The sequence below is a fragment of the Columba livia genome, chromosome 29 (genome assembly GCF_036013475.1).
Source record: "Columba livia isolate bColLiv1 breed racing homer chromosome 29, bColLiv1.pat.W.v2, whole genome shotgun sequence".
Lineage (NCBI taxonomy): Eukaryota > Metazoa > Chordata > Aves > Columbiformes > Columbidae > Columba > Columba livia.
Genome location: NC_088630.1, coordinates 317,762 through 345,732, shown reverse-complemented (window position 1 = coordinate 345,732; position 27,971 = coordinate 317,762). Strand labels below are relative to the sequence as shown.

Genomic DNA, 27,971 nt, shown 5'->3' with positions numbered 1-27,971 from the left:
GGGCTGATCTGCTCAGCCAGAACAGTTACCTAACTCCCCGATTTTCGGCTCAGCTTAGTGCAAAGCCTCCGTGTGCCCACAGAGGTGTGGTATTTTATTACCTTGCTGTGAAGCAGAAGAAACTACATTTTAAAAGTTGGGAAAAAGAGAACTGTGCGGCTCAGTGCAGAGCTCAGGGGAGAGTCCTCCGTCCACCTGAGTGCAAACAAAGTGGCTTAATCTGAACAAAACATTTCACGGGGCTGCAGCCAATTAATGATGCAATCGGCACAATTTCATCTTAATCCAAAAAGCGTTTCAATGAGAGAGGCAGACTTTCTGAAAATGCCTTTGCCCGGCTCTGGGAATGGTGTTATTGGCACGTTACCATTAGGATGTAATAATCCTGAGTTTCCAGCTCTGTACAGCTGCCGTTTCTCTCAAAGACCTTTGAACCTTTCTGTTCAAAAGGCAAAGATTCAACCAGCATGAAAAGTCCTCCCACAAATTCTCCTTACTTTACTTCCTGGAGCTCTTGGGGAAAAGAAGAAAGAGCAGATTGGATGGGGTGTGGTGATGTTTTTGGCTTTGTGGAACTGGGATGTTTGGCGCCTTTCATTGCTGGTGTGGGAGCGTTTTTGGCGCTGCTGCGCCCGTGCCGCTGCTGCGCCGTGTGCGGGACCAGAGCTCTAACGTGTGTGCAGGACAGGACAGGGCCCTGCACGCCCGTCAGAGCACACGCGTGTGCCTCGGTGCTGCAGAACCACGGAGTGGGAGCCAGAGTCCCACCGGCACCTCTGCAAGAAAATGAAACCCATGCTTTCTGTTCTACTAAAGACCAAATATCTGATTATCCGTGCAAAAACTGCTGCCAGGCAAGCTCAGACCCCGAGAACTGGGCCACTCAAGAGGATTCGCCGTGCGGTGCGGAATTCTGGGTTGGTACAGGTCGTCTGGCTTCTCTTTGGCGAATGTTGGTCTGAATCCGCCCGGATGTCACTTGAAATTCATGAACGTCTCTTGCCACAATTATTTGCATAGAATTCAAAGCGCGGGCGCGATGGGAAAATGAGGTTGTCTTCATGCTTTCTTGACCCCAGCAAAGGCGGATTGTCCTGAAGCTGACAAACGGGTTCCGATCATTAGAGCTGAACATATAATGGGATTAAAGGTGGGGCTGCCGAAAGAAAGAGGGAATCGGCCTTTGCGGCTGCGCACGCTGGTTCCTCAGCCCGCGGCGCACACGGCGCGAGCGGCGCCGAGGCCGGGAACCATTGTCGTTACCGGGCTGTTTGTCGTTGGAGGAGCTGAGGTCCGTGGGCTCCGCACCCGGAGACACGTGTGGATTTTGCATCTGTCGGTTTGGATCAGCTCTACTGATTCTGTCCCTCCACCAAAGGGCACGTCTGCAGTGACACCGAGCAGGACTTGGCCCCCAGACTGCCCCAAAAAACACGCTGCTGGCCTTTGATTCTCCCCAAAATAGGCCGGTCTGCATGAAAATCCTGAAGCAAAGAGCAGCAAACGCGGGTTTTGCAACAGTCGGGCTGAGAAGGGCAGGGCGATCAAAGGTTTCTCCCGGAGCTGCCGGGCGGCTCTGGTCCCCGGGGCTTGGGGCAGGTTTTGCTTTGCAGGGAGCTGATCACCATAAATTATGAGCTGTTGGGGCTCTGGGAGCTTCTCGTTTGGGTGTTTCTGCTCCTTATTTGCATACAAACGAGCTGGAGTCGCGGTCGTGCACATTGAGACAGAAAAGATGAAGATAACCCATTCGAAAAACATCCTCTTGAGGTGGGTGGGTTTTGCCTTCGCGGCCTTCACCGCCAGCCCAGACAGCGTTGCTAAGGCATGTCGGCTATTAAAAGTTATTAGTGATCTGCTCCCTGCTGATCGCATCCAATAACACACCTTGTTTTCCACCAGAAAAGCACGTCACGCCAGCGTGGACAGACAGAGCCCGGCTGACAGATGGACACGTCCCCCAGCCACCCAGAGCTTGGGGCGGACAAGCCGTGAGTCAGCAGGGCAGCCCGCGAAGGTGAAGTATTAGTAATTAATAATAATAAATTACAGCGCCTGGTCCTCAGAGGACGTTTCGTGGGATAAATGAGCTCGTGCTGCTTCCAGGCAGGGTGAGGATGGAGCCATTTCAGAGCAGAGTTGTCTCAGCAGCTTTTGGCCGAAACCAGCTGGTGTTCCTGGCATCCAGCTGTGCATCCAGCTGTGAACCCAGCTGCACATCCAGCTGTGACGGTGTCACCATGACAGGCCCTTCCCAGCCACATGATAAGACCTCGCGGTGGGTCATTGTCCCTTGGTAACTGGGGACGCTCGCGGAGAAGAAGGAGGGTTCAACCTGATTTCACCAGATTTGGGTCTCCTCAGACGAGGGAGAGGTTTCCCCAGCGCGGGGGCTGCGCGGGGGGGACGTGCAGGCCCAGCCTCTGCTCTTCTGTAAGTTCCTGGGTTTCAGGGAGCGTTGGGCATTTGAGGACGAAAGGCCCCGCCGCCACGTGTTAGGACAGCGCGTTTTTCTCCTGCTCTTTTGCAATGAGTCTGGAGGGTGTCGGGGTGAGCGTGGGGTTCTGTTCTCTGTTTGTTGTCACCACCTACCCTCATTCTCTCTGATTTCCTCAAACAAGGGCCCTGGCTGCTCTTTTGCTGTTGTTCTGCCTGCGGAGATGCCGAGCGAGGGGCACGTCCCACGAGTGGTTCACCATCCCCACCTACACCGCGTCCAGGCCCCCTGTGACCGCGCTCCTCTCCGCTGCAATCAGTGTATGTGTGTGTGTGTGCAAAGGTGCTCAGGAAGGGGAGCAGACAAAGGCTCCAAAAGCTTTGTTTAAAGCTCCACTTCTTGCGAGCTGCCCACCCCACGCATGCGGAAAATATCCGCACTTTGTAACGCCAGCAAGGGAAATAAAACCCGCGAAGCAAAGCCTGAATTATGCATGTAGTTTATTGAAGGCACAGCTGCAAGTCTGGAGTAAGCGAAGCGTAATCGACTCTGTTCACTTACACATTAGAAGCGTTAAATCCGTCTATCTGGTACACACACAGGAAAAACAACGCATGCATTTAACTACAGAAATATAAGGTGCTCGTCGGTGTGTAATTAAAATCTGCTCTACCAAACCTTGTGTAGCAACTTGGGCCAATTTACATGAGCATTACCAACCCTCTCGTAAACAGGAAAAATTGGATTTTCTGGTGTCATTAAAGAAGTTAAATAATAGCTGCAGCTCCGTCCCAGACAATTAAAGTGTGGTTTCTCTTTCTGAAGTCGGGATGACCAAACATTCATCCTTTAGCAATAGCTGCGCTAGGGAGGGCGAACCCCGGCTGGCCGGGGCCAGGCGGAGCGGAGCGGGGTGGCAGCGAGGGGGGTGGAGGCAGGTCCGGACTGTCCGAGATGGGAATCTCGCCTGCTCAGAGCGCGGGGTGGGTCCCCCCAAAAGGGACGTGCGGGAGAAGGTGGGTTTTGGTCATGCAAAGAGTTTTCGGCAGAGCGAGCAGCCGAATCGCGTGGGCACGGGCGGCGCATGGTTGTGTGATCCCTAGAGCTCTCAGAAGGAAGGGGAATACTGGTTTTTCTTATTGCAGAAATGCTGATTGTTTTCAAAGGGGACGCGTCGCCGCCCCCCGGCTCTACCGGGTTGTTCTGACCACGCGCACGGCTGTGCCGAACCTGCTGCCCGTGCCGCACACCCCGGCGCCGGGGATGATGACGGTCCCCGGGCTGCACTGCTCCACGCCGGCACACACCACGTTGCCCAGCGTGGCCACCCCCGGCGCGCACTGCACCCCCTCGGCGCCCGAAATCACCTCCCGGCCCACGCAGCTCACCGCGCTCCTCGCCCCGAAGCCGGCGCCCACCCTGGGGAGGCAATCCACGCTGCGGGTGCTAAAGCCGGTGCCGCCGAAGGAGGAGACCACCCCCAAACCCGCGCCGGCCGCCCCGGTCTTGATGGTGCATTTGCCACCCAGTCCGGACAGGGATCGGCACTCGCCGACGGTGCCGCCGCCGCTCACCACGGCTGCGGGAGGAAGAACAGGCTCAGTTATTCCCAAAACAACTAAAACCCAGCTTATAAGGAAACTTAAAAGCTTAAAAGAGTTGTAAGGAAATTAAGGGAATGCTTTGTTAGCTTACCTACGCTCACGGGGTTGCCAGTACATATCCTGTCAAGAAAAGCAAGTCAGAAAGATGGATTTAGGGAAGTTTTCCCCAAATACACACGCAAATAGAGGTGCTGCCAGACACTGGGAGCCCTGCGGGTCCCTCAGCTGCTCTGTGCACCCAGGTGGCTGGTGCTGGGCCAGATTGGCTTTGTATCCCATCAGTGTCTTAATATCCCATCAGTGTCTTAATATCCCATCGATGTCTTAATATCCCACCCTGTGCACCCATGGGGAGAAAAAAGGGGTGATACTCCCTTCTGCACCCGCAGGGAGGGAAACAAGGGGTGCTGCTCCCCCCTGCACCCCGGGACCTGCGTTCACCCGCAATGTCTCTCTGCTCGCAGGTTTTCCCCGCGGTGGGCGCGAGGTGCAGCGCCTGCTCCCACCTGCTCTCCTCTCCTTCCAGCAGCGTGCGGTACGTGGCGATCTCGATGTCCAGGGCCAGCTTGACGTTGAGCAGCTCCTGGTAGTCGCGCAGCAGACAGGCCATCTTGTCCTTGGCCTGCTGCAGCGCGGTCTGCAGGTCGATCAGCTTCTGCCGGGCGTCCTTGAGGGCGCAGTCGCCGCGCTGCTCCGCGTCGCAGATGGCCGTCTGCAGAGCCGCGATCTGCGGGCGGGACGGGCGAGAGGGTGGCCAGCGGCACACGGGGACGGCTCCCTGGGGTTGCTCATAGACCCGCTGTTCCTGAGCTGGGAATGGCCTGCGAGCCGGGCTTGGGCTGCACTCGGGATGGCCCAGCCCAGTTGGGATGAGGGGAGGGACCCGGTGGCTGCACCCCGGTGGGAAGCAAATGCTGTTTGGTCTAGAGAGCAACTGGCCTCTGCTCGCTATGAGAGAAATCTGTGGGTATCACAGCAGCTGAGAAGCTGCGAACACAGACACGGGAGTCCCTGCTCACAGCACAGGTTGGACTAGATGACCTTCAAAGGTCCCTTCCAACCCGAACTATTCTGTGATTCCATGTAGATGAGGTTCTTGGGGACGAGGATTAGAGGTGACTTGACAGTGTGACATTAACAGGTGGACTCAATGCTCTTAAAGGTCTTTTCTACCCAAAATGATTCCATTATTCTATGATGAAGCTGGGGTGGGGGTTCGTTGCAGTTGTAAGTGGTGAGGATGAGGCCCAAGAGGTTCCATGCCGTACCCAGCCCTTCGTCCTACCTGCTTCTTCACATTGTCCGACTCGCACTGCAGCTTCTGGATCATCCTGTTCAGCTCGGCTATCTCGCTCTGGTTGTTCCTCAGGTCGTCGCAGAACTTGCCCCGGCTGCTGTGGAGCTCCTCCAGCTGGCGCGGGGGAGACAATGGCGTTAACGCGCCCGAATCGTCCCTTCCAGGGGCCACGGTGACACCGGGGCTCCCGGGACACACCCAGAGGTCACCTCAGCCCAGACAAGGCGCCAGACCCGGGTTGGTCCCGAGCACCTGCCCTTTGGGAAGGGGACGGTGTTCTGGTGCGCGCAGAGGAGACCTCTCTGAACCAGCGCCATGAGTTTGGTTTTACTGAAAATACTTAGACACAGTTTGATGTGTTTTTTGGGTTGTTTGGGTTTTTTTGGCATGACTTTCTCTAGCAACCTACAGCGCCTGCGCACTGCGGCGTGGGTTGTAAGTTGCATCACGGAGGACAGAAACGGTCCTTGGGGTTCTGTTGGCCAGGAGGTCTCATTGGTGCCTGTGCGGGCACTGCCAGTACTCACCCTGGTTTGGTAGAAAGCCTCCACTTCAGCCTTGCTCTTCTGGGCGATCTCCTCGTAGCAGCACTCGACGCTCTTGATGATGCCCTCCATGTCCAGGTCGCGGCTGTTGTCCATTTGCACGATGACCGAGGTGTCGCACAGCTGGCAATCCAGCTGCGCTCTCTCCTGCAAGAGCCGACACGTGTCAGGCCCCGTCCCCCCCGCCGTGAGGCTGGTTGGGCCCCTCGAGAAGGCGGGGGGTCGGGGCGGGTTCTCCCCCAGCACCCCGGGGGTTCCCCGGGGGTGACCGGTTTCCAGCACGAACAGGCACGGGACCCATGGGGCGCACAACGCGGGGCTGCCGCGTGTTCCCCTAAGCGGGGGGAATGCTGGAGGAGCAGCTGGCTGCCTGGAACTCGGCGTTTCTGGCCGCGTCAGCAGTTTCTGGGCTGGGAATCCCGCAGCTCTGGGCCCCGGCGCCTCTGGCCTGGGAGGTGCTGGGCTGGACAAGGTGCAAATGCCGGGAGTCGCTTGGGCGTTTTGGTAAAAACTTGCTGTGTTTTAGACAGAAGTGCTACTTTCACCGAAATATTTTGACCGGTGTAGCTTAAGGAGTGGAGCGTTAAAAATATTGAGGTTTTGAAGAGTGAGATGTTTCAGTGGCTCCCAGGGAAGGTTTGGATCAGAGTTTGAGGGTTTTCCTGCAGAAGAAGAGAACGCTCCTCGTTCTCTCTGCAGCCAGGCAGCGAAATAGCACCCTTCGCCTTCCTAACGTGTGTGCAGTGGTGTTGCTGTCTAAGAAATACAAAGAGAGGCACATTTTTGGGGCGCAGTTTGAGCAGCTCCTACCTCAGCGTAGATGCACTTGAGGAACTCGAGCTGCTGCCGCAGGAGCCCCACGCGAACCTCCAGCTCCTCCTTGGTCAGGTACAGACAGTCCACGTCCTGCGGACACAGCGCGGTCCCGTGAGAAGGGGCAGAGAACAGGGACTGCGGTACAGCCCGTGTTCCCTGTTAGTTTGGGAGAGGCCTCTGCGTGGGTGTTGTTATGTTCTCCCCATTCCTTGGGTGGCCCCTGTTGTGGGCTCCCCGCCGAGCACTCGGGCAGGGTGACGGTGCCAGGACGCCCCGTTTTCGCGGTTTCACTCGCGGGACTCACCTTCTTGAGCACCACGAACTCATTCTCCGCAGCCGTGCGCTTGTTGATCTCATCTTCGTACCTGAGAGGAAGGATTGGGTGGGATGCTGAGCCCCGCGGGTCCGTCCCAGCGCCCGAGCGGCCGGCGCACGACGCGAGCAGCGTGAGTAACACCTCTCCCTCTTCTTGTACCTCCTTTTTCATTTTTGCTCTCATTCTGCTCTCGCATTATTTTGCTCTCTCATTCCTCCCCGCTGGGCTTGTTCAGCAGTTTCAACCCGTCCACACCGGTATCGGTGTCTGGAGTGAGACGGCGGTGAATCGGGCCAAACCACCAGAAAGGCCGAGCCCTGTGCCCGGCTGGAGGACGCGTTTGCTTTTCCCAGCCCCACTGCCTCGCCTGGTGTTTTTCTGCAGCATCCAGGACTCTGCTCAGTGTTTATGGGGAAACTGGCCAAAGTGCCCCGGGGGTGGTCAGGAGCTTGAGCAACCTCTGAAACTCGCGGGTGCAATGGGCAGGAAAGTCAGCGTGTAATGACCGAGCTAATTGGGACCTGGAAGAACTTTCACAATACGGTTCTGTGAGTCTGACCTGGGTGGTGAAACAACATCTGAGCTGCTCCACTGCAGGAGCTCTGCAGAAAGCATGGCTCTGTTATCCTGGGCCCTATTCCGCCAACCCAGTACCCTCGTGCATGGCTCAGCTGAGCACACGGGGATCTGTTAAGGAATATCTGCAGCTTAGATTAAGGAAAACCATTCCCACCTTCCCTCTGGGAAGAGAATGAGCCCCAAGGGAGGCGATGTGGGTAAAGCGTGGGCTGGAGACAAATAGGCTGCGGGTTTTGTGGGAGTGGGCGGCAGCAGGGACGGGGTTCGGGGCAGCCAAAGATGGGAGGTGCGATGTGGCAAACCAGGGTGGTGTGGGGAGCGCTCAGGAGAGGAAACGTGGTTCCTTGTCCCTGTTCCTACGGAAACATGGAGGCTGGAGAGCCCTCCCAGCCCCTCCCCGGCGTCTGAGCCGCAGCACCGGGACCCCAGGACTGGAAACCAGTCTGCAGCTTCTCCCCGCGTGCCACTTACTTGCACTTGAACTCCTGCACCAGGTCGCGGAGGCAGCGCTCCTCGTTCTCCAGCCTCTCGCGCTCGCCCAGCACACACTCCAGCTGCTTGCGCAGGTTGCAGATGAAGTTCTCGAACACGGGCTCCAGGTTCCGCCGGGAGGCCGGCAGCACGTACTGCTGCAGCAGCTCCCACTTGGTGGTCAGCACCTTGTTCTGCTGCTCCAGCAGCCGCACCTGGGGAGGCAAGAGACGCCAGAGTCACTCAGCACCCCCCTTGTCCCGGGCACCTCGGCTCCTCCGCTGGAAGGAAGAACAAGATCAGAATGCGCACATGGGTAAGTGCTGCTTTCTCGGCAGCTTCTCTGCGCTGAGCCCGGTCCTACCCAGGACCGAACCGCATCGCTGTGCGTTTGCTCCGTGCCGAGGCCCCTCGGCTGTTTGGCCCAAGCGCAGCTCAGCCCAACGCCACCTCGTCCCACCAGCTCGCTGGTGCAGGATCCGCTGCCTGCTTCACTCAGCTAATTACAATAATGAGGCTTTTGAGGCACCAAAAGCTCCATCCAGGATCTCATTTGAATGTATCTGATCTAAAGTCTAACCACGGGTATTTATCATGCCTTTCACTTCTAGATTAAAGAGCTCTCCAGTACTTGAGAACCTTTATGGATCATGAATAAGTCATTTTCCAAACAGGAGGAAGCAGAGTGGCTGCTCTGACCTGGGTTTGGTTTTTCCAGCTGCACAACAGCTCACAAAGAGAATCAAGATCAGACAGAGCAAAGGTTCCTCTGCCCTTTGAAAACCATTTCCTAGACTAATCCATCTCTAAAGAGCAATGACGACCCTCAGGCTCAGCTAAGATAACAGGGATAAATAACGTCTGTTCAGGAGATCACTGGGTCGTTTCATTGACAGCACAGAGGGACAAAGAGGTTAAAACTCTTTGTCTCATTTTGACTAGACAAATACACTTTTACATCTCTTTGGTGAAGCACACGAGCTGTTTCAAACATGCTGGAGTCCTTTGGAGTTCAGAGAGGGCTGATGGCAATGTCACGTTATACGTTTTATACAAGTTCCTACTTTGCCTTTTTACACATCCGTGTGTCCGTCCCTTCTCTGCATCCCCGCAGCCGCTCCCTGTTTAGCTCTTGAGCAGACTGGCGAGCACCAAAAGCTCAGACACCGGCACGGATCCAAAGTCTCCAGAGCCCCCAGAGCCCACCCCGAGACGGAGGAGCCGGCGGGAGCAGCGCCGGCGCTGTCCTAGAGACAACGCAGCGCTGGGGCCGCCCCGGACGCCTGCGCACGGCCGCGGGTCTCACCTTGTCGATGAAGCAGGCGAACTGGTTGTTGAGGTTCTTGATCTGCTCCTTCTCGTGGGTCCGCACTTGGCACTCCTCGGGGTCCACCCCCACGCACAGGGGCTTCAGGAGCTCAGGGTGGATGCTGACCCCCCGAATCCCTTCCGACCGCCCTCCGCCAACGCTGATGCCGCTGCCGATGCCACCGCCGATGCCGCCGCCGTAGCCTCCGATGGCCACGCCGTCCCCGAGACCTCTGTAGCTGCCCAGGCCCCCGTAGCTTCCGCAGTTACCAAAGCCCACGACCGTGCCCACGCCAAAGCGGCCACCGCCATAAGTGACGCCGCAACGTCCCACGCCGGCTCCGCCGTAGACGCTGACCCCGCTGCGGCAGCTCCCGCCGAAGGAAATCCGCTGGCCCCGGCCCAGGTCGCAGACGCTGCGGCTGCTGAAGCCGCCAATGCCGCAGCGCCGGCCCACGGGCTGGCACACCGAGGCCGAGCTGCTGCCGGCCCTGCCCAGCCCGCACACGGCGGACGCCGAGGAGAAGCCGCGGCGGCCGAGCAGGGAGCTGGACGTGTAGCACTGTCGACTCATGGCGGGTGGCGCGGCGGCGGCGAAGCGGAGGAGCGAGCGGAGCGGGGAGGGAGAGGAGAGGAGAGGAGACGAGAGGAGGAGAGCTCCTGTGGCTGCTCTGGGCACAGCCCTGCTCCTTATATACATTTCAGGAGGTGCCTGAGATGCAAAAATTTAATTTATCCCTGGGTTTGGCCTGCCTGGCAGCAAGGAATGGCTTCCAACATTCTAAACCCACAGCAAACACTTGTATCTCATACGAAATAATGTGGAAATTAAAATAAACTGCTTTGCTTGCAAGCTTCAGTTTCAGGACTTATATTTTACTTAATTAATCTGCTTCCTTATTGTGTAATTATAGTTTAGCAAAATAATTCAAGGGGTTTTTATTCATGGCTTGTTTACGGTTCGGTTTCACCACAGCGTTTAATTATGTTTCAGGACCTCCCGCGAAAATGTCGTGGCGATGCCGCCTCTTCCAGGGGCTCGGGGCCGGCGCTTGAGCAATGACCGGTGGCCGTCGGGAGGCGGATCCGCCGAGACGCGGCGCTGACGGTGTCGGGAGCGTCCTCGTGAGCACTTGTTCCTTCCTCTCTGGGGTATGACGGTGGCGATTCGGTTGCAGCCGCGTTTGCCAGGACGGGTCGCTGGTTTCCGTACCGTGGGGTGTGAGCTGGTGCCGCGGGGGCTGCTTTGGCTGATCGGGGTTCACACGCGTGGGTCGGGGCTCAGGCTTTGTGCGCCCCTAGAATCCCAAGAATCAAAGTCAAGGCATTTCAGGGACAGCTTTGCTGCCGATGGTTTATTTGCCGAATTCGGCATCTGGGGACGGCGATAATGGTGTTTGGTGTCTGGGTGTGATGTGACCGGCGGGTTCACACAGGCGATAGCTGGAGATGCAGCAAAATGTCACAAACAGGTTGAGAAATGCCAGCTGGAGCGCGCCTTTGCCTCTATTCCTGTGACACACCTATTTGAAATTATTCTCGTAATATCTGTTAATGAGAAGGTGCCTACCGTCTTAATTAAAATTCTTAAAAAGATTTTTGAATTTGCTTGGAAACAAATAAAGTCCCTTTTTTGCCTTAACAAGGGATCTGATCACAGAATCGCAGGCGATTGCACAGCTTGCGCTCAGAATTCTTTGCATCTTTGCTGGGGCAAACTGAGCAGGTTCTGGGAGGATTCCCAGTCGCTGCTGCTGCAAACCCGAAAGAGCTTGTCTTGGATTAAAAATCATGCAAATGAATTAGGATTGTTTAGAATATTTGTGGAATCTCTCCAGGTAAAGATCTTCCTTTATTCTTCTTAACTAGGTCTCGTAACGGGGCGGGATGAACCATAAACACTCTGTACAAGTGCAATGGCGCGGTCATTCTGTTGTAGCGGCATCGGTGTGCGATGAATGACTGAGGCAGGTGTCGGAGTGGCCAAGCTCGGGGCCGCATCCCCCGGGATCCCAGCGCCGATGCCTCGCGCGTGGGAGGGAAAAGGGGAAGTGTTGGGAAGCGGACTTTGTGCTGGCGCGCTGGTGCGAGCGCTGGAGGGGACGGGGAGAGCTGGTGCGTGGGCTGAGGCCAAGCCAGGGACACTCACGGGTGGGCTACGGCACCACTCGACCTTTAGGCAGGTCCACACAACGCGACTTTTTGAGCTGTTCTAGATGGAGATAACGACGGGCAAGCTGAGAAACCGGCCGGCTCCTGGCACAAATCCTGCTCCGCGCTGCGGTGGCGCGGGGCCGCAGCACCGGGGCTGCTGACGGGCTCTTTCCCACCGGTGGGAAGCACCAAACCTGTGCCTCAGCCTCCTGGGGAAGCGGCTCCTTCAGCCGCCCAGCCCGGGACGTCAGAGGGAGCCGGTTTGGGGCCGCGCTTGTGGTTTCCGTCAGCTGAGCTTTCGCGGAGCCGGTTCGCGTTCACGTGGTGGGAGCCCCGAGCGCCGGTTACGGCGACTTCAAAGGAGGCAGCGAGCGCTGCGATGCGATTTGGGCTCCTAGAGACAAGGATTGTGATGGCTTCTATAGTATTTGATAATACCAGCCGCACGCACAGCACCGGCTCAGGTCAGGTGGAAACACCTTCTCCGTAGAGACCTTTTCGTGTCTGTGCTTTACCCTGGTTGACTGCGGGTCACACAGTGCTCCGAGAGCTGTAGGAAAGGATTAACCTTCCTATTTACAAGAAGAAGACAAACCCACTGTTTTCCGGCTGACAGGATTACGCGAAGCTTTAAAGCAGCCCCTCGCACCCGGATTTACCAGCAAAAGCCCCGCGGTCCTGGGCCTTGCGTGTGCCTGGGACTGCGGTGGCTTCCGTGAGACTTTGAGATTTACATGTACCCAGCTGCATTAGCATCAATTAATTCTGCCTGAGCACCTCGCTCAATTGGGACCTGTTAAGCCGTCCATGCAGATAGGGAGAGCCCGGGGGCTTTTCCGCCCTCCTGTTACAATTCCTGTAACAACGCAGCCACCCGAACCTGCTTCTCCCAGAGACAAAACTGCTCTGTGAGACCCCCTTGGAGAAGCCGCGCTCGGCCGCGCTCCCTCCCCGCGGGCCGGCCGTGCTGTGGCTCCTCGCGAAAGGGACCGCGCAGTCACCATTCAGACGGGCTCTAGTGAGGCCCTGGGACGTCTCCCGCTGGTTTTGTGGGTCCAGAGTTCGTGTTCCCGCTCTCAAGTACAACCTGATTCTGCTCCCACATCAAAGCAGGCGGCGGGTTTGCGTGGAGCGGGGTAGAGATGGTGGTCTGGGCGCCTTCCATCCCCACAGGGCACCTTTTCCTCCCCACAGCCTGTTCACCCTCAGCCTGTCCCTGGCCGTTAAAGAGTTTTTGTGCTGCTTTGGGGCAAAAAGATGGACAGGATCATTCCCAAGGTTCCTCCCAGGCTGTTTGGGACCATCAGTGGTCGCAGCATCTGCGTTTGCTCCCAGATGGGACCTTGCCAAAGCCTTTACCCTCCTGCGGGACAGTAACAAACCGTGGGTGACAAGTGACAAGATGCTGTTTTGGGGATGTTTGGCAGCCACAGCCTGCTTGGACCCTGAAAACCTCTGTTCTTATGGTGTTACCAGGTGACCTCAGCCAAGAAACTCTCCTTCATAGTTCTATTTACCGTCCTATTTTGCAAAAGCCAAATAGGTGTCGTACCCACCGCCACGGGTGTCCTTTGCAACCTTCCTCTCTTTTGCATAGGAATTTGTAAGGCGCTTTTGCATCATCTGCCCAGCCTTGTGCTGACACTGGGGCCCAATGGGCCATTAGGGCTCTGAGTCATGGGCTGGAATGGGTCCAGCGGGTGAAAGCGGAGCCAGGACGGAGCGCTGGGAACGGCCTCTGCACGGCCAGCGCGGCCGCGTGGCGTTTGCACCGCAAAGCGGGGTTTTCTGCTGCGGGTGGGCGATCCTTGCCAAATCGGCCGCGGGAACCGCGCTGGATTCTGCAGCGCTGGCTCACGGGACAGTTTCTTTGTTGAAGCAGCGCGTTGTTCGCACGCGGAGCCGAGCGGGGGCTCCGAGCCGCCTCCGGCACAGCCTGGGAGGGAGTTCAGCACAGAATGTCAACCGGTTCCCATCGATCGGTCTGCGGATCCTCCTCTGTGTGTGCACACGGCTGTGTGTAACACCGGCCACAGAAAGCAGCTGTCGGGCGCATGTGGTTGAGGTAATAGAGTTAATTTTGCAAACTTACAAGCAGGTTTCTTAAGAAAATAAGCGAACTAGAGACAGTGCACAGGCAGCTTGAGGTTTATTGGCGGCGGAGCTGAGAACACGGAGCGTTTACCAGCGATTCCGTCTCCATGCGCCGTGGTGATTGAAAAGCGTCACTGCAGAGGGGACAGGGAGGGACAGTTGGTGGACAGCAAACCCCGTTGCTGCCTCGTGAAGGTGACTCGGCAGGTGAGGTAACATGATGGAACAAAACCGCCTGTGGCGTGGGACTCCTCTCACGTGAGTTCGGCTTTCTGCAAACAAGTCATGGAGCCGAAGCTGGAGGCACGGGCTCCATGAACAGTCAGCGGGAGAGCTCGCTATTACCAAGCAAAACGTTGTTTTCTGAAGTCACCGGTGCAAGGAAACCTGTGGACGAGGAGTCACACTGGGCAGGGCCGTGGTCCAGGAGCCGAGGTGGTTTCTGCGCGTTGCTACCGGCCTCAGCAAAATCAAAGGACAAGTACGACCCAGGAGAAACAACAATGCTGTGCTGCTGAGCAGCTATTCATTACGCTTTCCAGGTGGCCACTCGGATTAAGGAGGTTACGGAAGGCAGAGCTCCTGGAGGATGTATCTATTACCCTAATGAATGGTTAGAGTCACTTTTGTGATTCATTTTGCCACCAACACGCAAAAAGCCCTCGCGCTGTGTCACTCCCGAGGTGGCGGCTTGGTGTGTAAGCTCCGTATTAGGGCTGACTCGAGATAAAGAGCAGTGTTTGTCCTGGAGGAATTTGTAACCGACTTCTGTTCTCACAGCCCTAATACTCAAAGACCTGCTCCATGTTCCCCGGAGCCCCGGTGCCACCTGCCCTGGAGACACTGGCCACCGCAGCCCTCGCTTCCCCAGCCCAGCCGGCCCGCGGGGCTGTGACCTCCATTTCCAGAGATTAACCCTGCGAACTGCTGGCGAGCCGCATGTGTGGGGAGATAAAGGCGAGCGAGCAACGGTCGTGATTTCTCCTCTGGTCCGGGAATCCCTCCTGCCGCGCCACGACGCTTCCGAGGCCAAAATTCACGCTTTGATTTCGTGGTGTTTCTGCTTCCTTCGCTTCTTGGCCTGAACCTGCCAAAGAAAACTGCTTCTCCCGTGGCCGGAGCTGCGCCCAGGCTGTTCGGGATCAGCTGGGGCTGGGGAACCTGCGGAAACCGGCGCTCGGTAACCGGGAAGGGAAGGCAGGACCAGCACGGAAAAGAGACAACCTGCCCATGAACCACATTGCGTAGCTGTGCCAGCGGGACCCCCGTGCGCCGGGGAGGATAAGAGGAAATATTGGACATTATTAGGCAAATCTGCTGCTTTCAGGAGAAATGCACTGAAATCTTAGAAACTGCAAATTTAACAGCTGCCCGTCCTCCTCCTCCTGCGCTCACCGGGGTCGCCCGCGCTGGTTCCTTTGGGGAAGCCGGTGTCGTTTCTTGAAGCAACATCCGCGCGTCAGTGTGTGGCCTCGTTATTCTCTTTGTTCTGGTTATTATGTGGTTCCTTTTCTCCTCAAACACCCCACGGGGTGCTGTGCTCGCGGGTGACACTGGGAGAGCTGAGCACCCGCCTCTCCTGTTCTGCAGCCAGCAACGCCGTGCGTGTGGCAATCGCAGTGACCAGGGGGCAGCTTGGCGTTGGGGACACCCCGGTGACTGCGCCCGGCCCACCAGCTCCTCCCCGGCCCAGCGGAACAAGCGTTCCGTGGTTCTCCCTCCCAGGCGTTTCTGCAAACGTCACCCGCTGCCAGCGCGGCGGATCCTGCGGATGGGCCGCCTGGCGAGGGACACACCGCTGCCTTTGCTTTCCCTTGAATCACCGAGCACGGCAGCCGCGGCCTCGGTGTCCTCATTTCAACGAAGGGCTGACGAGCGCCCAGGGCTCAGTGTCCCCAGAGCGTCACTGCCCGTGCAGCGGCTTCTTTCAAGTTGCTCCAAGAGCAGATGATGAAGGGAACCAGGTGCATCTGAGACTGCCCAGCGCTGTGCCGTGGGGGTCCAGCGCCTTGGAAAAGGGCAGAGCAGGAAGGGAAGAGCCCATCCAGGGGCAGCAGAACATCCTGTATCTCGGGCACAGTGAGAGGAGACAAACGCCTTTCGAGGCTGCGTGGGGTTGTTCGGCTGGTGGTGATTGGCATCTGCTTTGGACATGAAAAACATGGTGGTAACTGTCACACAGACACGGAACAATGAGCAGGTGAAAAAGCTTAAATGACAATCCTGTCTCGGAGAACATTTTCTTATTTAATGTAATCCACCTGGGTTAATTACCAGGTCAAATATTTCCTGCGAGGTGTTTTCTTCCAGTTGATTGCTGTGGTCGCACCGTCCTTTCTGCCTCGTGCTGCAGGGACGCGCTGCGGGGGCGGCTCTGGGGGCGGCTCTTGGGGTGACTCTTGGGGTTACTCTTGGGGTTACTCTTGGGGGTGACTCTTGGGGCGGCTCTTGGGGTGACTCTTGGGGGTGACTCTTGGGGTGGCTCTTGGGGTGACTCTTGGGGTGGCTCTTGGGGTGACTCTTGGGGGTGACTCTTGGGGTGGCTCTTGGGGTGACTCTTGGGGTGGCTCTTGGGGTGACTCTTGGGGGTGACTCTTGGGGCGGCTCTTGGGGTGACTCTTGGGGGTGACTCTTGGGGTGGCTCTTGGGGTGACTCCCTCAGAGGTGACTTTCTCTCTGTTCTCTCTGCCCCAGCTCTTCCTTCTCTTCCCACATTCTCGCCTTAGTGTAAAACAGTAAAACCAGTAGTCACTGATCAGGAAAAGTTCCCGAGCTGGTATTACGAGCATTAATGAATGGTTTGAAAACCATTTGAGATGGACCTTTTCCTTTTGCTGCTGTGACAAACTCTGAGGAGCCAGCCCATCCGGCTGTAGAGAAAATAATAACAATAATGCAGCCCTCATTTTCCTCTTTGGTTTGTAAAATTACAGCTAGGAACATTTGGGTGTTGGCTCCGACATGAGGAGGAAAGGAGCTGCCCTTGTTTTGAGAGAAGTCGTATCATCTTCCTTTCTTCTCTCTGTTATTCATCCCACTAAAAGATCATTATTCTCCCACTGCAATTAGGCGGCCGCCTGCTGCCTCCTCGGCTGCGACGGGAGAAGTCGCCCCTGCTAACGCTAGCGAGGGTTTCAGATTCCTGCCTGCGGTTCGTCCCTGCAGCGAGGTGAGTGTTTCCTCTCCTCTGGGACATCTTGGTGTCCTGAATTCAATGGTCAGGAGGGGAAAGGTCTGGAAAACCCGGGGCTTGCTGCGCTTTCACCCCCGGGGCTGGGAATGTCATGCAAACCAGTTCCTGTCTCTCTGTGCTGCGAGGGGTGGGAATGAGGGCAAGACCGACTGGTTGGGTCAAGCAGCAGCTGGTGAGGACTAACGTGGGTCCCAGCGCCGCGGCCTCTTCCCCTCCCCTTGCTCAGGAACCGTCTTTTTCAGCAAAACCCACTGAAAAGCCTCTGAGATTAAGCCATCGCTCTGGTGCGGATTGCGGAGGGGCCTCCATGTCGCCACAAGGAGACCCGGACGTGGTGGTTCCTGCCCAGAGCGACGTGTCAGACAGGAGGGGACCAGGGACGTTCAACAGTCACCCGGTGTCGCAGCAGGGCCTCCAGGCCTCGGGCTCGCCTGCTTTCCAAACTGCATTTGCAAGTGGTGAGTGCGCGAAGCTCGTGCACAGAATCACCCACCTCGGTGGGCTCCATCTCAGCCAGCTGCACCCACTTAAAATCAGATAAACTGCTGACCTGGGTTTCCTCACCTTTCCACCCCACCTGCCCAGAGTCCGACACACAGATGGTCGGCGTTAGATGAGACAGTATCTACTCTTAGCATAGAAACAGCATCTCATGATGCTTGTCCTCTTCCTTGCATCAGTCTTTAATATTCACTGTTTTTTTGAGGTCGCGATTAGAATTGTGCCCCGTGAGAGCGGGGATGCGTGGTGCCGTGTGACCTGCGTTTCTTCGTGTGCTGGAGACAGGAGGAAATGGGCTGTGGTGATAATGTCTGTGAAGCCGGCGGGTGACGGGCCGGGCGGATTTGTCTGAGCGGATGCTGGCGTCTCCAGCGCTGTCTCCATCGGCACTGCCGTCACTGCCCCGGGCTGCGGCAGAGCCGGAGACATCCCCTGGGTGCAGGTAGAGCCCAGAGCTTGACGCATCTCCTGCTGAATTAGGAGCCCGTGTTTGTTGGGATGAATCACCCCATGGAAATGAATTCCATGAAATGAGCCCCTCTGAGCCAGCTCTCGTTGGGCTCTGCGTGGGAGGCTTCAAAATTGAGACCAAGCTGATCCCACCCCAAGGGATCTCGTAACTTGTCCCTTTGCCTCTGAGCCGTACGGGGTACGTGTCACATTTGCCAGCCCCGATGCCGCTCGGGCAGAGGTTTTTGTGTCTGAAATGTGTGTCACTGTGGCGGAGCACGAGCCCGTTGAGCCCGGAAGGTCGATGTTGGCGTCTGTCTGCGCTCGGTTGCAGACGGATCAGACAAACAGGTTGTTCCGAGGTTCTCCGGGCTGGCAGACTTGTTGTAGACAACATCCTGCAGCACTCAGAGCTATTCGGGGCGTTTCTGGCAATCCTTGACATCAGTTGTTAATTGGGCTATAAAATATCTTACAGGTTGTGATATAAGGAGGGAAATAAAATCATGTGGTCCGTGGAAAAATTCAAAGGCAAACCCCGTACGTTCAATGCAGTTTATTGAAGGCGCAGTGAGAAGCTGGGACATTTGAGCAGTGAGTGAAGCTCCGTTCACGTGAGTACAAGATGTCACTGGAAGATTTGTGCACCAGTGACTTCCCTTGGTGTTTTGGGGGGAATGGGGGAGCCAAGCTCTTCTAACAATCAGCGCGCTTTGAACAAGCCACCCCTAACATGCAAAGCAAATGAAAATGCTACATATTCATCTGTAAGCAAATGGCTGCAGCGTAACTAGCAGGTGCTCTGCAGGTTGAAATCGCCGTGTTTAACGTTTCAGCTCAAATTTGCAGCTCAGGGTTTTTCTTTGACAAAAACAGAAAGAAAGAAAAACAAAGCAGCAGGGAGCGTAGTGTGCTCTTTGCAGTGACACCGTTGCGCTCTGTTCTGAAATGCTCTGGGAAGAGAAAGAGGTGTCTCGCGAGGAAGGACGCTGTTCATGAATCTGCTGGGTATGGGAAAGGCCGGAGAGCGCGGTGCGACAAGCAAACCCTAAACACTGAGATAGTCTGGACAGGAGAGTTCTAGAACACTGAGCTGAGCACCTGCTGGAGAAGCTTGCTGGATGTGTCCTTAGGGTGGGGACTCTGAAACAGAACTTTTTGGGGTACATATCTGATGCTAACAAATGTGGGAGTGGGCTTGGTGACCAACGTTGCTACTAGTGGGCAGAGAAACTATCCTGCATCATGTCGGCCGTAGGAAGCGCACGTCTAAGCGTTGTCCTCCGACGCTGCTGGCTGTGCCACCTCCCCAGCTGATGGCCCTAGGGAACAACACACGGGTCTCTGACAACGCCGTAGTTCCCCACCACGCCGCCGTTGCACCCCAGCGCCTCGGGGCTGTTGGCAACCACGACGGGAGAGCCCCCCAGCTGCCTGACCACGCAGCCCTGGTTTCCGAAGCTGACCACCCCACCGGCCTGGCAAGCCCCCATCCTACCATTCAAGCCCCCGTTGCCCGTGCTGACGACGGTGCGGGCCGGGAACCCCCCGCTCTGGGAGCTGAATCCCCCAGTTTTGCAGCTGACCCCTCCGGCTTGGCAATAGACCTCTGGGACGCACTGCTTGGCCACCGAGCTAATGACTCTTTTGGGGTGGATCCCCGCGCTCCGGGAGCTGAATCCTCCGTTCTGGGAGCCGTGTCTTCCCGACCGTCTCCCCAGGGAGCCGTAGCCGCACGCGGCTGCGTTGGCAGCCAGCAGCCCGCAGTCGTCGGGGATGTTGTAGCCGCTGCTGACCACAGCTGCAAGACAGCCCACAGGGTTCGTTAGTTAGGGAGGAAAGCTGGAGGACTCTCACCAGGCAAGTTGTTTCATGAGCGACAGAACCGACCCAGCCTGATTTCCTCTGGGTTTGTCCAACGTATCGGAGCCCCCGCTCCTTCCAGCTCCTCCGTGTCCCAACACATCCCCTCCCAGGCCCTCCCGGCTCCCACGATGATGCTCTGGGGACGTTCTTCCCAGGTTCGGTGCCTGCTGAGCCTGCCAGGACAGCTCACTATTGCCTCCAGGAGCATAAAAGGGTCACGAATTCCACCTCCCCCCCTCCATCTAAAACCTGATTTGTTTTTGAAACTCAGAGGTGTTTGAGATTTCTGGGTCTGAACTTTCAGCATCGACCTGGGCTGAAATGGCAAAGGGCAGCAGGGGCAGGCAGAAGGTGCTGCTCTGTAAACCAGAGTGGATTTCCTAAAATGACAACCCCTCACGTCTGAAAATCTTCAGGTTACTTACACACGCTCACCGGGTTCCCCACACATATCCTGTTAGAGGAGAGAAGAGAAACACACGTTATCCTATTAACCAGCTGCACACACATCTGGAAACCCGACATTACTCATCACTCCAGCCACACATCCACCCCGCTTAATCCCCTGTCGTAACACGTCTGTGTGTCCCTGGGACAGGAACGGTTTTGCTGGCACCAGGGTGGCCCGTGTGGCCTCCGGCCATCTCTCCAGCCCGTTTCTGACAGCCCGCAGGATCCTGGAGCTGCACAACTCACTTGGGAGCTGGAATCAGCTAATGTTCGGGAGACAAGGGCCAAGGTCTGTGTCACCCACCTGCTCTCTTCACCCTCCAGGAGCGTCTTGTACGTGGCGATCTCGATGTCCAGGGCCAGCTTGACGTTGAGCAGCTCCTGGTAGTCCCGCAGCATGCAGGCCAGCTCGTCCTTGGCCTTCTGGAGGGCGTTCTGCAGCTCCACGTGCTTCTCCCGAGCGTCTTTCAGGGCACAGTCCCCGCGCTGCTCCACGTCACAGATGGAGGTTTGCAGGCAGGAGACCTGTCAGCGGAGAATGAAAGTGCACATGTCTTCAAGGCTTCGCTTCCTAATTCCTGGACATCCTGGTTCCAGATTAATCCGCTATTCCAATTGCAGACAGAGAAAACAACCACAGCCGTCCCTTCTCTCTATCCACTTTTCAACTGTACAGCCCAGAGCAGGTGTAGGGACACTGACGGCCAATCTCATCTTCCCCCATACCCGAGTTGTCCTCCCAGACGCTGCCCTCCCTGGATCGTCACCTCTCCTACCTGCTTCTTCGCGTTCTCCAGCTCACACTGCAGCTTCTGTATCATCCGGGTGAGCTCTGAAATCTCGCACTTGTTGCTTTGCAGATCGTCGCAGTATTTGCCTCTCTTGTCCTGAAGCTCCTGAAACTGAAACCAAGGAAAGAGTCATTGTTTTGATCCGGTAAGCTGCCGGGCGGGCACCCAGGTCCTCCTCACCCACCCTGGTTTGGTAGAAAGCGTCAACTTCTTCTTTGCTCTTCTGAGCTATTTCTTGGTACCAGCACTCGACGTTCTTGATGATGCTCTCCATGTCCAGGTCGCGGTTGTTGTCCATTTTGACGATGACTGAGGTGTCGCACAGCTGCCGATCCACCTGAGCGCGTTCCTGCGGGTTGGGGAATGGCTTAGTCAGGCGTTAGCAAGTCTCAAGGCTTTTCAGTGGAGGAAGGGCTGGGACACAGAGCCGCACAAGTCGAGAAATGTCCCTCAGTCGGCTCAGCAGAAAATGCTCCCTGTCGGATGAGTTGCCACACGTCGGCTGCTGACCGACATGCTGACCTGCAGCAATTCTGTCCACATCAAGGGCAGGGAACCTGAGTGATGAGCCCCTGCTATCCTGTCATCTTCAGCTGCTTTGCTGATGCTAATGACAGGATTAAGCTGGGAGTTTCTGGAGCTCTAATCAGACAACTGCAATCCGGAGGAACGAGACGGACGCATCTCTGTTCTCGGGGTAGAGTTAGGACACAGCCAATTCATCCCTGCAGCTGCATTAACGAAGGGGGAAACACCCTATTTCCAGCCTAATCATGTTAATTTTCTATCAGCCTTGTAGTTCCATGCTTTCAACTATTCAGGGCTTGGGGGGGGGAGATGTCCCAGGGGGATTTCAAGGAATCGGGAGCACCTGAGGGGTGAGACGGCGCCGCCGAGCCCTGGGCCAGGCAGAGGAACCCACCTCCTCAAAGACGCATTTCAGCAGCTCCAGCTGCCTCCTCAGCAGATCCACCTTCACCTCCAGCTCCTCCTTGTTCAGGAAGATGCAGTCAGCGTCCTGCAAGAGAGGAGACACGTCCAGCCCCGGCGCCCAGAGCGCGGAACCGCGGAGGAGACGGGGGCAGCGCCAGGAGCATGGGAACGCGTCTCAATGGAGTGCAGGAGCAGGGAGGTGTGAGACGGTGAGTCAAGGTGCCCCGGTGGCTCCTGGAGGAGAGTGGAACGTCCCACTGCGAATTACTGGGATTAGTTTATTTCTTACTTGGGACATAGCTCCAAACTCAAAACTGACTAATGAGCATTCCAATTATATTTTTTAATATTGTTCAAATGATTTCTGCTTTTCTGATGCCTAAATGTGAAGGATGTGAATAAATCAGCATCTGAGATGGCAGGTATTGCAGTGGGACCCCGCGCACTGTCCCCCTCCCACAAATACACCCTCCCAATGCAATTCAACATGCAAGTTTTGCTGTAGCAACACAAGCTTTGGGGTTACATTCTTTTTACTTTCTACTTGCACTTGCCTGTTTTTCTGGCCCTCTTTACAGGCATTTGCTGATAATCCACTATTTCAGCCAAGCTCTACCCCAGACAAACCTGCCCTAAGTGTAGTGGTTGGTGTATTCGAGCCTCTCACCTTTTTGAGTGCCACAAACTCGTTCTCCACCGTCGTCCGCCTGTTGATTTCCTCCTCATACCTGTTGGGAAAGGCAAAGGGCTGAGCCGGGCGGTGCCATCAGCCCCGCGGGCGCCGAGCACCAGGGAGATGACAGCCCTGGCTCGCTCGGGGCTGCCAGACCGCAGCCGTCGGACCATCCCCGGAGCTGAAGCCACTCGTGAACAACAACATTAACAATGCAACGAGCTTGCGAGCGAGACGGGAGGACGCGACGTCCCCGAAGGGGCCGCACGCCTGGGAGCGCGGGCCGGGACGAGCCCGGGGGAGGCGAAGCGCCGAAGGTCCTCACTTGCACTTGAACTCCTCCACCAGCTGGCTGGTGGCGCACTCCTCGCTGCCCAGCTTCTGCTTCTCGCAGAGCAGGCAGTCCAGGCGCTTCCGCAGGTCGCAGATGTAGTTCTCGAAGTACAGCTCCAGGTTTTTCCCTTTCTTGGGCAGGACGTATTGCTGCAGGAGGCCCCATTTGGTCTCCAGCACTTTGTTCTGCTGCTCCAGGAACCGGACCTGCGGGCCAGAAAACAGCAACCCTTCCAATAAACAGGGGAGCGCGGTATGTCCGCTCCTGGTTTGACCGTCGTTGTGAAACTGCAGGTGTACTAATGGGATCTTTGGGAAGTGAGTGGTGCTATACCACAATCATCATAAAATTGTCCACCCTTCTTTGGAAATCTAAAAGTTACATGTCTAAATTATTTAGGCATGTAAATGTCACATGTCTAAATAATTTAGAACTTTAAAATTCACGTATCTAAATAATTTAGAACTTTAAAATTCACATATCTAAATTATTTAGAGATTTAAAAGTCACATGCCTAAATCTGCCAGTTAATAGAAATAAAGCTCCGCTGGAAGGTGCCTCTGATGCTTTAGGAGGAGATCAAGTCCCAGTGGTGGGACCTGTTTGTCTTTTTCCTACAAAGGTGGCAGCTCAGCCTCGGATCTCTAACGCTGGGGTGCGGTCATTGGGACGAAGCTCCTCTGCTTCAGGAGTGGGTTTGGAACAGCCGTGGTATTTAAAGACAAAGTGGGGAAAAGGGTCTAAGGGCAGGAAGATGAGCCCACCAGAGCCTGCACGAGAAACCCAGAGAGGAGGCGCCCGCAGGAAGGGCCACAGCTGCTGTGGCCACGGTGCAAACACCCGCGAGGGGTGGGAATTCGGGGGGTCTCTGCGCAGGGACAGGGACGCAATGGTCCTGTGGGTCTGTTCTATGGTTCTGTGTAATACTGGGACTGGCTGAAACGAGCCCTCAGCCAGCACGGTGGATCCCACCAGCGTGGCTGTGTGGGGTCCGGACCTTTGCGCGGAGCGCGCTGGGTGATCCCGGCACGAGCGGGGACGGGTGTGGGGGAGCTCGCTCGCATTCGATCTCTCAAAGGTTCGCACTCACCTTGTCGATAAAACAGGCGAACTGGGTGTTGAGGGTCTTGATCTGTTCCTTCTCCTGACAGCGGATTTCGTGTTCCAGCGGGTCGACCCCGACGCACAGCGGCTTCAGCAGCCGCTCGTCGATGCAGATGCCCTGGATGCCGTCGGCCTTGCGGTCGGGGTAACCCCTCACGATGCTAAATCCGCGGGGGCCGCAGAGGCCGACCCTTCCTCCCACGTTGCCGTAGCCCGCGCCCCCGAAGCCGAACTCTCCGAAGCACCCCGTCCCGCAGACCCCGTTCACGTAGGAGATCCTCCTGCTTGCCCCCAGGTTGCAGACGCTCCGGCTGCTGTAGGCGCCGCAGCGCGCGGGCGGGCAGGCGGAGGCGGCGAAGCTGCGCCCGCAGATCTCCGAAGCCGAGCTGAAGCCTCTTCGTCCCAGGACGGACCGCACCGTGGGCGCCTGTCTGCTCATCCTGGCTCCTCTGGAGGCGAATCGGGAAGTTTGGGGAAGCTCTTCGGCAGGAGCAGGAGTGGAGGTGCCGCTGAAGTGACACGGTGATGCCGCTGCCCCTTATATACATTTGGGAAGCTGGCCTTGATAGCATCAGGACATTAATTTAAAGCGCTTAAGGGTTTGGTTTGCCTGGCAGCAGTAAATGCTCCTCAGAATGCAAAACAGCCCGGCAAACACTAACTACTGAGGAAATAAAAAGGAATCTAAAAGTGCTCTGTTTGCAAGTTGGCTTAGAATATATTACGGTTTGAAGTGTTCCCCTAACTTACACTAATTATAGTTTAGCAAACATTTTTGAAGAAAGCCTTTGTGATCTGTTTGCAGCGTGTCGTTTGGGGTTTTGTGTCTCATGGGCCCTGTGTGTGATGGCATGTTTTGCAGACTTGCACTTTGTGGGGCTCGTTTCACAATCTCCTTTTTTCTCTCACCAGGCTTGGTTTGGGTGCGGAAAATAACCAAAAGAAAAAAGGCGACTACGGAAAGCACCGTGGAAGTCGTGTTGTGATGGATGGATCCTTATGTACCTGAAACATCAGCACATTCACTGAGTTATGGGTCTGGATTCATCTGCAAGGACTCAAAATGCCCCCACAAACACTCCCGTGCAGCATCTCACGCTGACCTCCGACCACCCCAAACAGCCGGTTGCACCCCAGAACCGCCGCACAGCTACGTTTTCTCACTCCATTTTTGCTCTTTGCCGTCAGTGACATTTCACTGGAGTAATGCTGCAGATTCTTCACCCGAAGTCCAGTTGACACCATCAAATCTGTGCCCCTCGGAGTTTCTACCCAGCTGATGTTAGAGACTCTTGGATCCATCCCGGTAGCTCTGGAGGGAACAAGGAACAGTAGCACGTTGGGGCCGGTGAGATCCGCCTCATTCAGACAGCAGCAGCCGAACGGGGTGACTTTGCCAGGCACGTCCTTGACACTCGTGGGGCTGCATCTCCAAGAGAAACAGCCCCTGGTGCCGCCGGAGGGAACGGGTGATTCACCGGGCGCCCGCGCTCGTCCTCCTCCACCAGCAGGGGAAGCCTTAATGAGCGGATGAGACTGGACACCAGATGGTTTGGACTCACGTTGGCCAGATGAAGCCCATCGCCAGCCCGAGGTGAGGACCTGCCACCCATCTCCAGGCCTTCTCCAGCGGGCACTGGGAAAGGGAACAATGGGGCTCTTGTGGCTCTTTGTGTTTGGGAGGAAAAAGGAGACGCTGGGGTGCAAACAGCTCGATGTCCTGAGCCCTTCCTGAGCAAAGGGGAGTGATGCTTGGAGAAGCCTGCGTGGTTTATTATACATAGAGCTGTGGTACACGGAGACACTGTCATCCCTCATCCTCATTAACCCCCTCCAAAAACATCGTACAGGAGTTAGGGTCAATGCAAACCATAAAACCAGCACTAAACCTCCTTAAAACGTTAAACCTTCTAATACCAAGTGCTTAAAAAGACGCGCACACCAACACCATAGGACGTGACTCCGGCACCGAGCTTCGCCAGGCTATTAATTGAAGGCGTAATTGCAGCGTGCGTGAGTTTGAGGGGCTGCTGGTATGAATTAGTTGTGTAAACTGGTACTTTTGCCCTGTACAGATGGGATAATTCACCGTATTTACAGCGTGACTCTCAGATTACACCTTGTTTGTAGTATTTGAGGCTGGCAGTTTACACCGGGTGCCGGAGCTGTTGCCAGTATCAGGTAAAGCAAATATTAGAGGCTTCAAGCCAAAGCTCGTGAGTTCCGAGGAACAACGCGTGTTGTGCCTGTTGGTACCCACGGTGTCGGGAACCTGCGGTTTGCTGTGAGCGTGGATGTGGGAAATGGGGGAGCACGCTGAAATATCCCGTCTGTTTGAGTCAAGGAAAAGAAAAAGGGGAAGGACTGAGGAAGCAAAGAGGAAAATATTCTGATGAGGGGCTGGATGGAGCTGCGATCGCTCCTTTGTCAGCGTTCTCCTCAATGTGCTGCTGAAAATAGCATCCATTATAAACATGTGAAGTTCCCTCATTTGTTTGTTGCCGCTGGAGGTGAATCCGAAGCAGCTCTTTCCAAGCGCGTTTCGTGCGATAGTCCCGAGGAGGTTCCCTCTCTGTAATTACCCGCAGCCGTAGGAAACTCGTTGCACTCGGATGGGGCTACGGCAGGAACCCACCTGCGCTGGGACCATTAGTAGCTGGAAAACCAGGCTGTAACATGTATTTTTACACACAGAGTTTCATGGACGGTATAGACTCTTGTCTCTGAGATGTTAAAGACTTTGATTAGTGCAGCCTTGTTTCCTGTATCTACAGCCAAAGTTGTCCAAGGAACTCAATCTGGTGTTTTTCTCCTCTGCTCTGTGTGACGGGATTTTCAAAGGATGTTCCTGGTCAAACACCGGGCCCGGGTGCACCTTCCTCCCAGCTCCAGCCACCAAACCGCCGAGGATCCTAATTCCAGCTCTGGAGCGGGCTGGGCGGGAGATCGGCATCTCCAGACGGTGACTCACCGCGCCCACACGGGCGGAATCCGGCTCCGGAGGGACCTTCTCGCTCCTGCCGGACGGCACAGCCCGTCTAGACAGACAGACAGACACCCGGCCGGGCGCCCCGGCCACTCCGAACCTGGGCTGGAATGGGTCCCGCCCTTTGGGCGCCAAATTTCTGCAGCGCCTTTGAAGTCCTAATGAGAGCGCTCAGCATCACGCGCGGCCCCTCGCCAGGCGCACATCCTATCTCCTGCTAAACCCGGCTTTGCGGCAAAGCCGAGGGTCGCGTTCGTCCTTCTCGTGCCGGTGCCTTCCTCCCGTGGCGGGAATGAAGGTGGGAATCCTGGTGGGACGGTGAAGCAAAAAGAGCAGAAAGGGACAGATAAAGATGTGGCAGCGGCGATGAGGTGGCAGCCACGTCTCCGTGAAGCCCCAGGCAGGGGTGGGGTTTGGGCAGAGCTGGTTTTCCGAGCCACGCCGAGGAGCCGCCCCTGCAAAGTCAACATTCAAAGGGAAGCTCTCGCTGAACTAACGTATCAGCCCCTGCAGTGTGAGGAAGCGGCACCAGCTCTGGATCATTGCCCCGATTTACCCTTTTCCTGCCTAAAAACTGATGGGTTTGTCTATTTTCAGTGGGAACTCCGTAACCTTTACGAGATACGTGAACCCCTCTGAATGGATATTTATGGCTCCTCAATTGTTCTTTTCTTGTCAAACCTTTCTCGTGGTTTTTCCATTAAAGATCGTGGCTGTTTATTTCTGTGCTCCTCGTATTTTATTGGGAAATAGCATCTTATCACGGGCAGGGAAAGCTCTTCCAGCTCGGAGGCACAATAACTGATCTGATGGGAAAGTCCTTCCCTCTGGATCCCCCTTTGAGATCCCGAGTTTCTACAATGATGCTGACAAACCCAACAAAGCGCATTCCTGAGGTTTTTCGGTAGTGACCCTATTGCAGCGGGTTTGGAGGAGGTGCGGAAGTGTTTTATCCTCACACCTCTGCGGTCAGCACGCTATAGATGCAAAGAGACCGAGATGGCTCCGCTATGAATCTTTAAACACCCATTGAACAGCATTGAGCCAAATCTAGTGCAAATCAGCATAA

At 56.0% G+C, this 27,971-nt stretch overlaps 2 protein-coding genes and 2 long non-coding RNA genes across 11 annotated transcripts; 2 read left to right on the top strand and 2 right to left on the bottom strand.

Annotated features, from left to right (window-relative positions):
• The first annotated feature begins 52 nt into the window (after nucleotides 1-52).
• LOC135576668 (uncharacterized) lies at nucleotides 53-2,924 on the top strand. 2 transcript variants are annotated; one of them, XR_010468458.1, is made up of 3 exons: nucleotides 53-917; nucleotides 1,903-2,017; nucleotides 2,622-2,924. It is a non-coding gene; the product is annotated as an uncharacterized LOC135576668 (long non-coding RNA). The 2 variants fall into 2 exon arrangements; XR_010468457.1 differs by lacking the exon at nucleotides 53-917 and adding an exon at nucleotides 933-1,770.
• On the bottom strand, nucleotides 2,921-10,032 carry LOC102092323 (keratin, type II cytoskeletal 4). Its single transcript, XM_065043445.1, has 9 exons — nucleotides 9,372-10,032; nucleotides 8,066-8,280; nucleotides 7,004-7,064; nucleotides 6,694-6,789; nucleotides 5,866-6,030; nucleotides 5,327-5,452; nucleotides 4,548-4,768; nucleotides 4,133-4,161; nucleotides 2,921-4,016 (listed from the first exon to the last, which is right to left on the bottom strand). The coding sequence occupies exons 1-9, from the start codon at nucleotides 9,945-9,947 to the stop codon at nucleotides 3,628-3,630; spliced, it is 1,878 nt and encodes a 625-aa protein (XP_064899517.1). The 5' UTR covers nucleotides 9,948-10,032; the 3' UTR covers nucleotides 2,921-3,627.
• Nucleotides 8,367-27,622, top strand: LOC110355948 (uncharacterized). Of its 6 annotated transcripts, none has more exons than XR_010468456.1 (6): nucleotides 8,367-8,381; nucleotides 10,368-10,498; nucleotides 16,691-16,790; nucleotides 17,057-17,272; nucleotides 18,244-24,438; nucleotides 24,829-27,622. It is a non-coding gene; the product is annotated as an uncharacterized LOC110355948 (long non-coding RNA). The 6 variants fall into 6 exon arrangements; XR_010468455.1 differs by having other exon boundaries at nucleotides 10,368-10,525; nucleotides 18,244-22,014; XR_010468451.1 differs by having other exon boundaries at nucleotides 10,368-10,525.
• Nucleotides 18,307-24,355, bottom strand: LOC102092144 (keratin, type II cytoskeletal 4-like). Of its 2 annotated transcripts, XM_065043452.1 has the most exons (10): nucleotides 23,903-24,355; nucleotides 22,804-23,018; nucleotides 22,473-22,533; nucleotides 21,795-21,890; nucleotides 21,057-21,221; nucleotides 20,858-20,983; nucleotides 20,386-20,606; nucleotides 20,057-20,085; nucleotides 19,264-19,566; nucleotides 18,307-19,087 (listed from the first exon to the last, which is right to left on the bottom strand). In XM_065043452.1, exons 1-10 carry the CDS (start codon nucleotides 24,353-24,355, stop codon nucleotides 19,035-19,037), a joined length of 1,722 nt encoding a protein of 573 aa, XP_064899524.1. In that variant the 3' UTR covers nucleotides 18,307-19,034. The 2 variants fall into 2 exon arrangements, with proteins under 2 accessions (XP_064899524.1, XP_021137912.2); XM_021282237.2 differs by having other exon boundaries at nucleotides 18,307-19,566.
• Nucleotides 27,623-27,971: the final 349 nt, after the last annotated feature.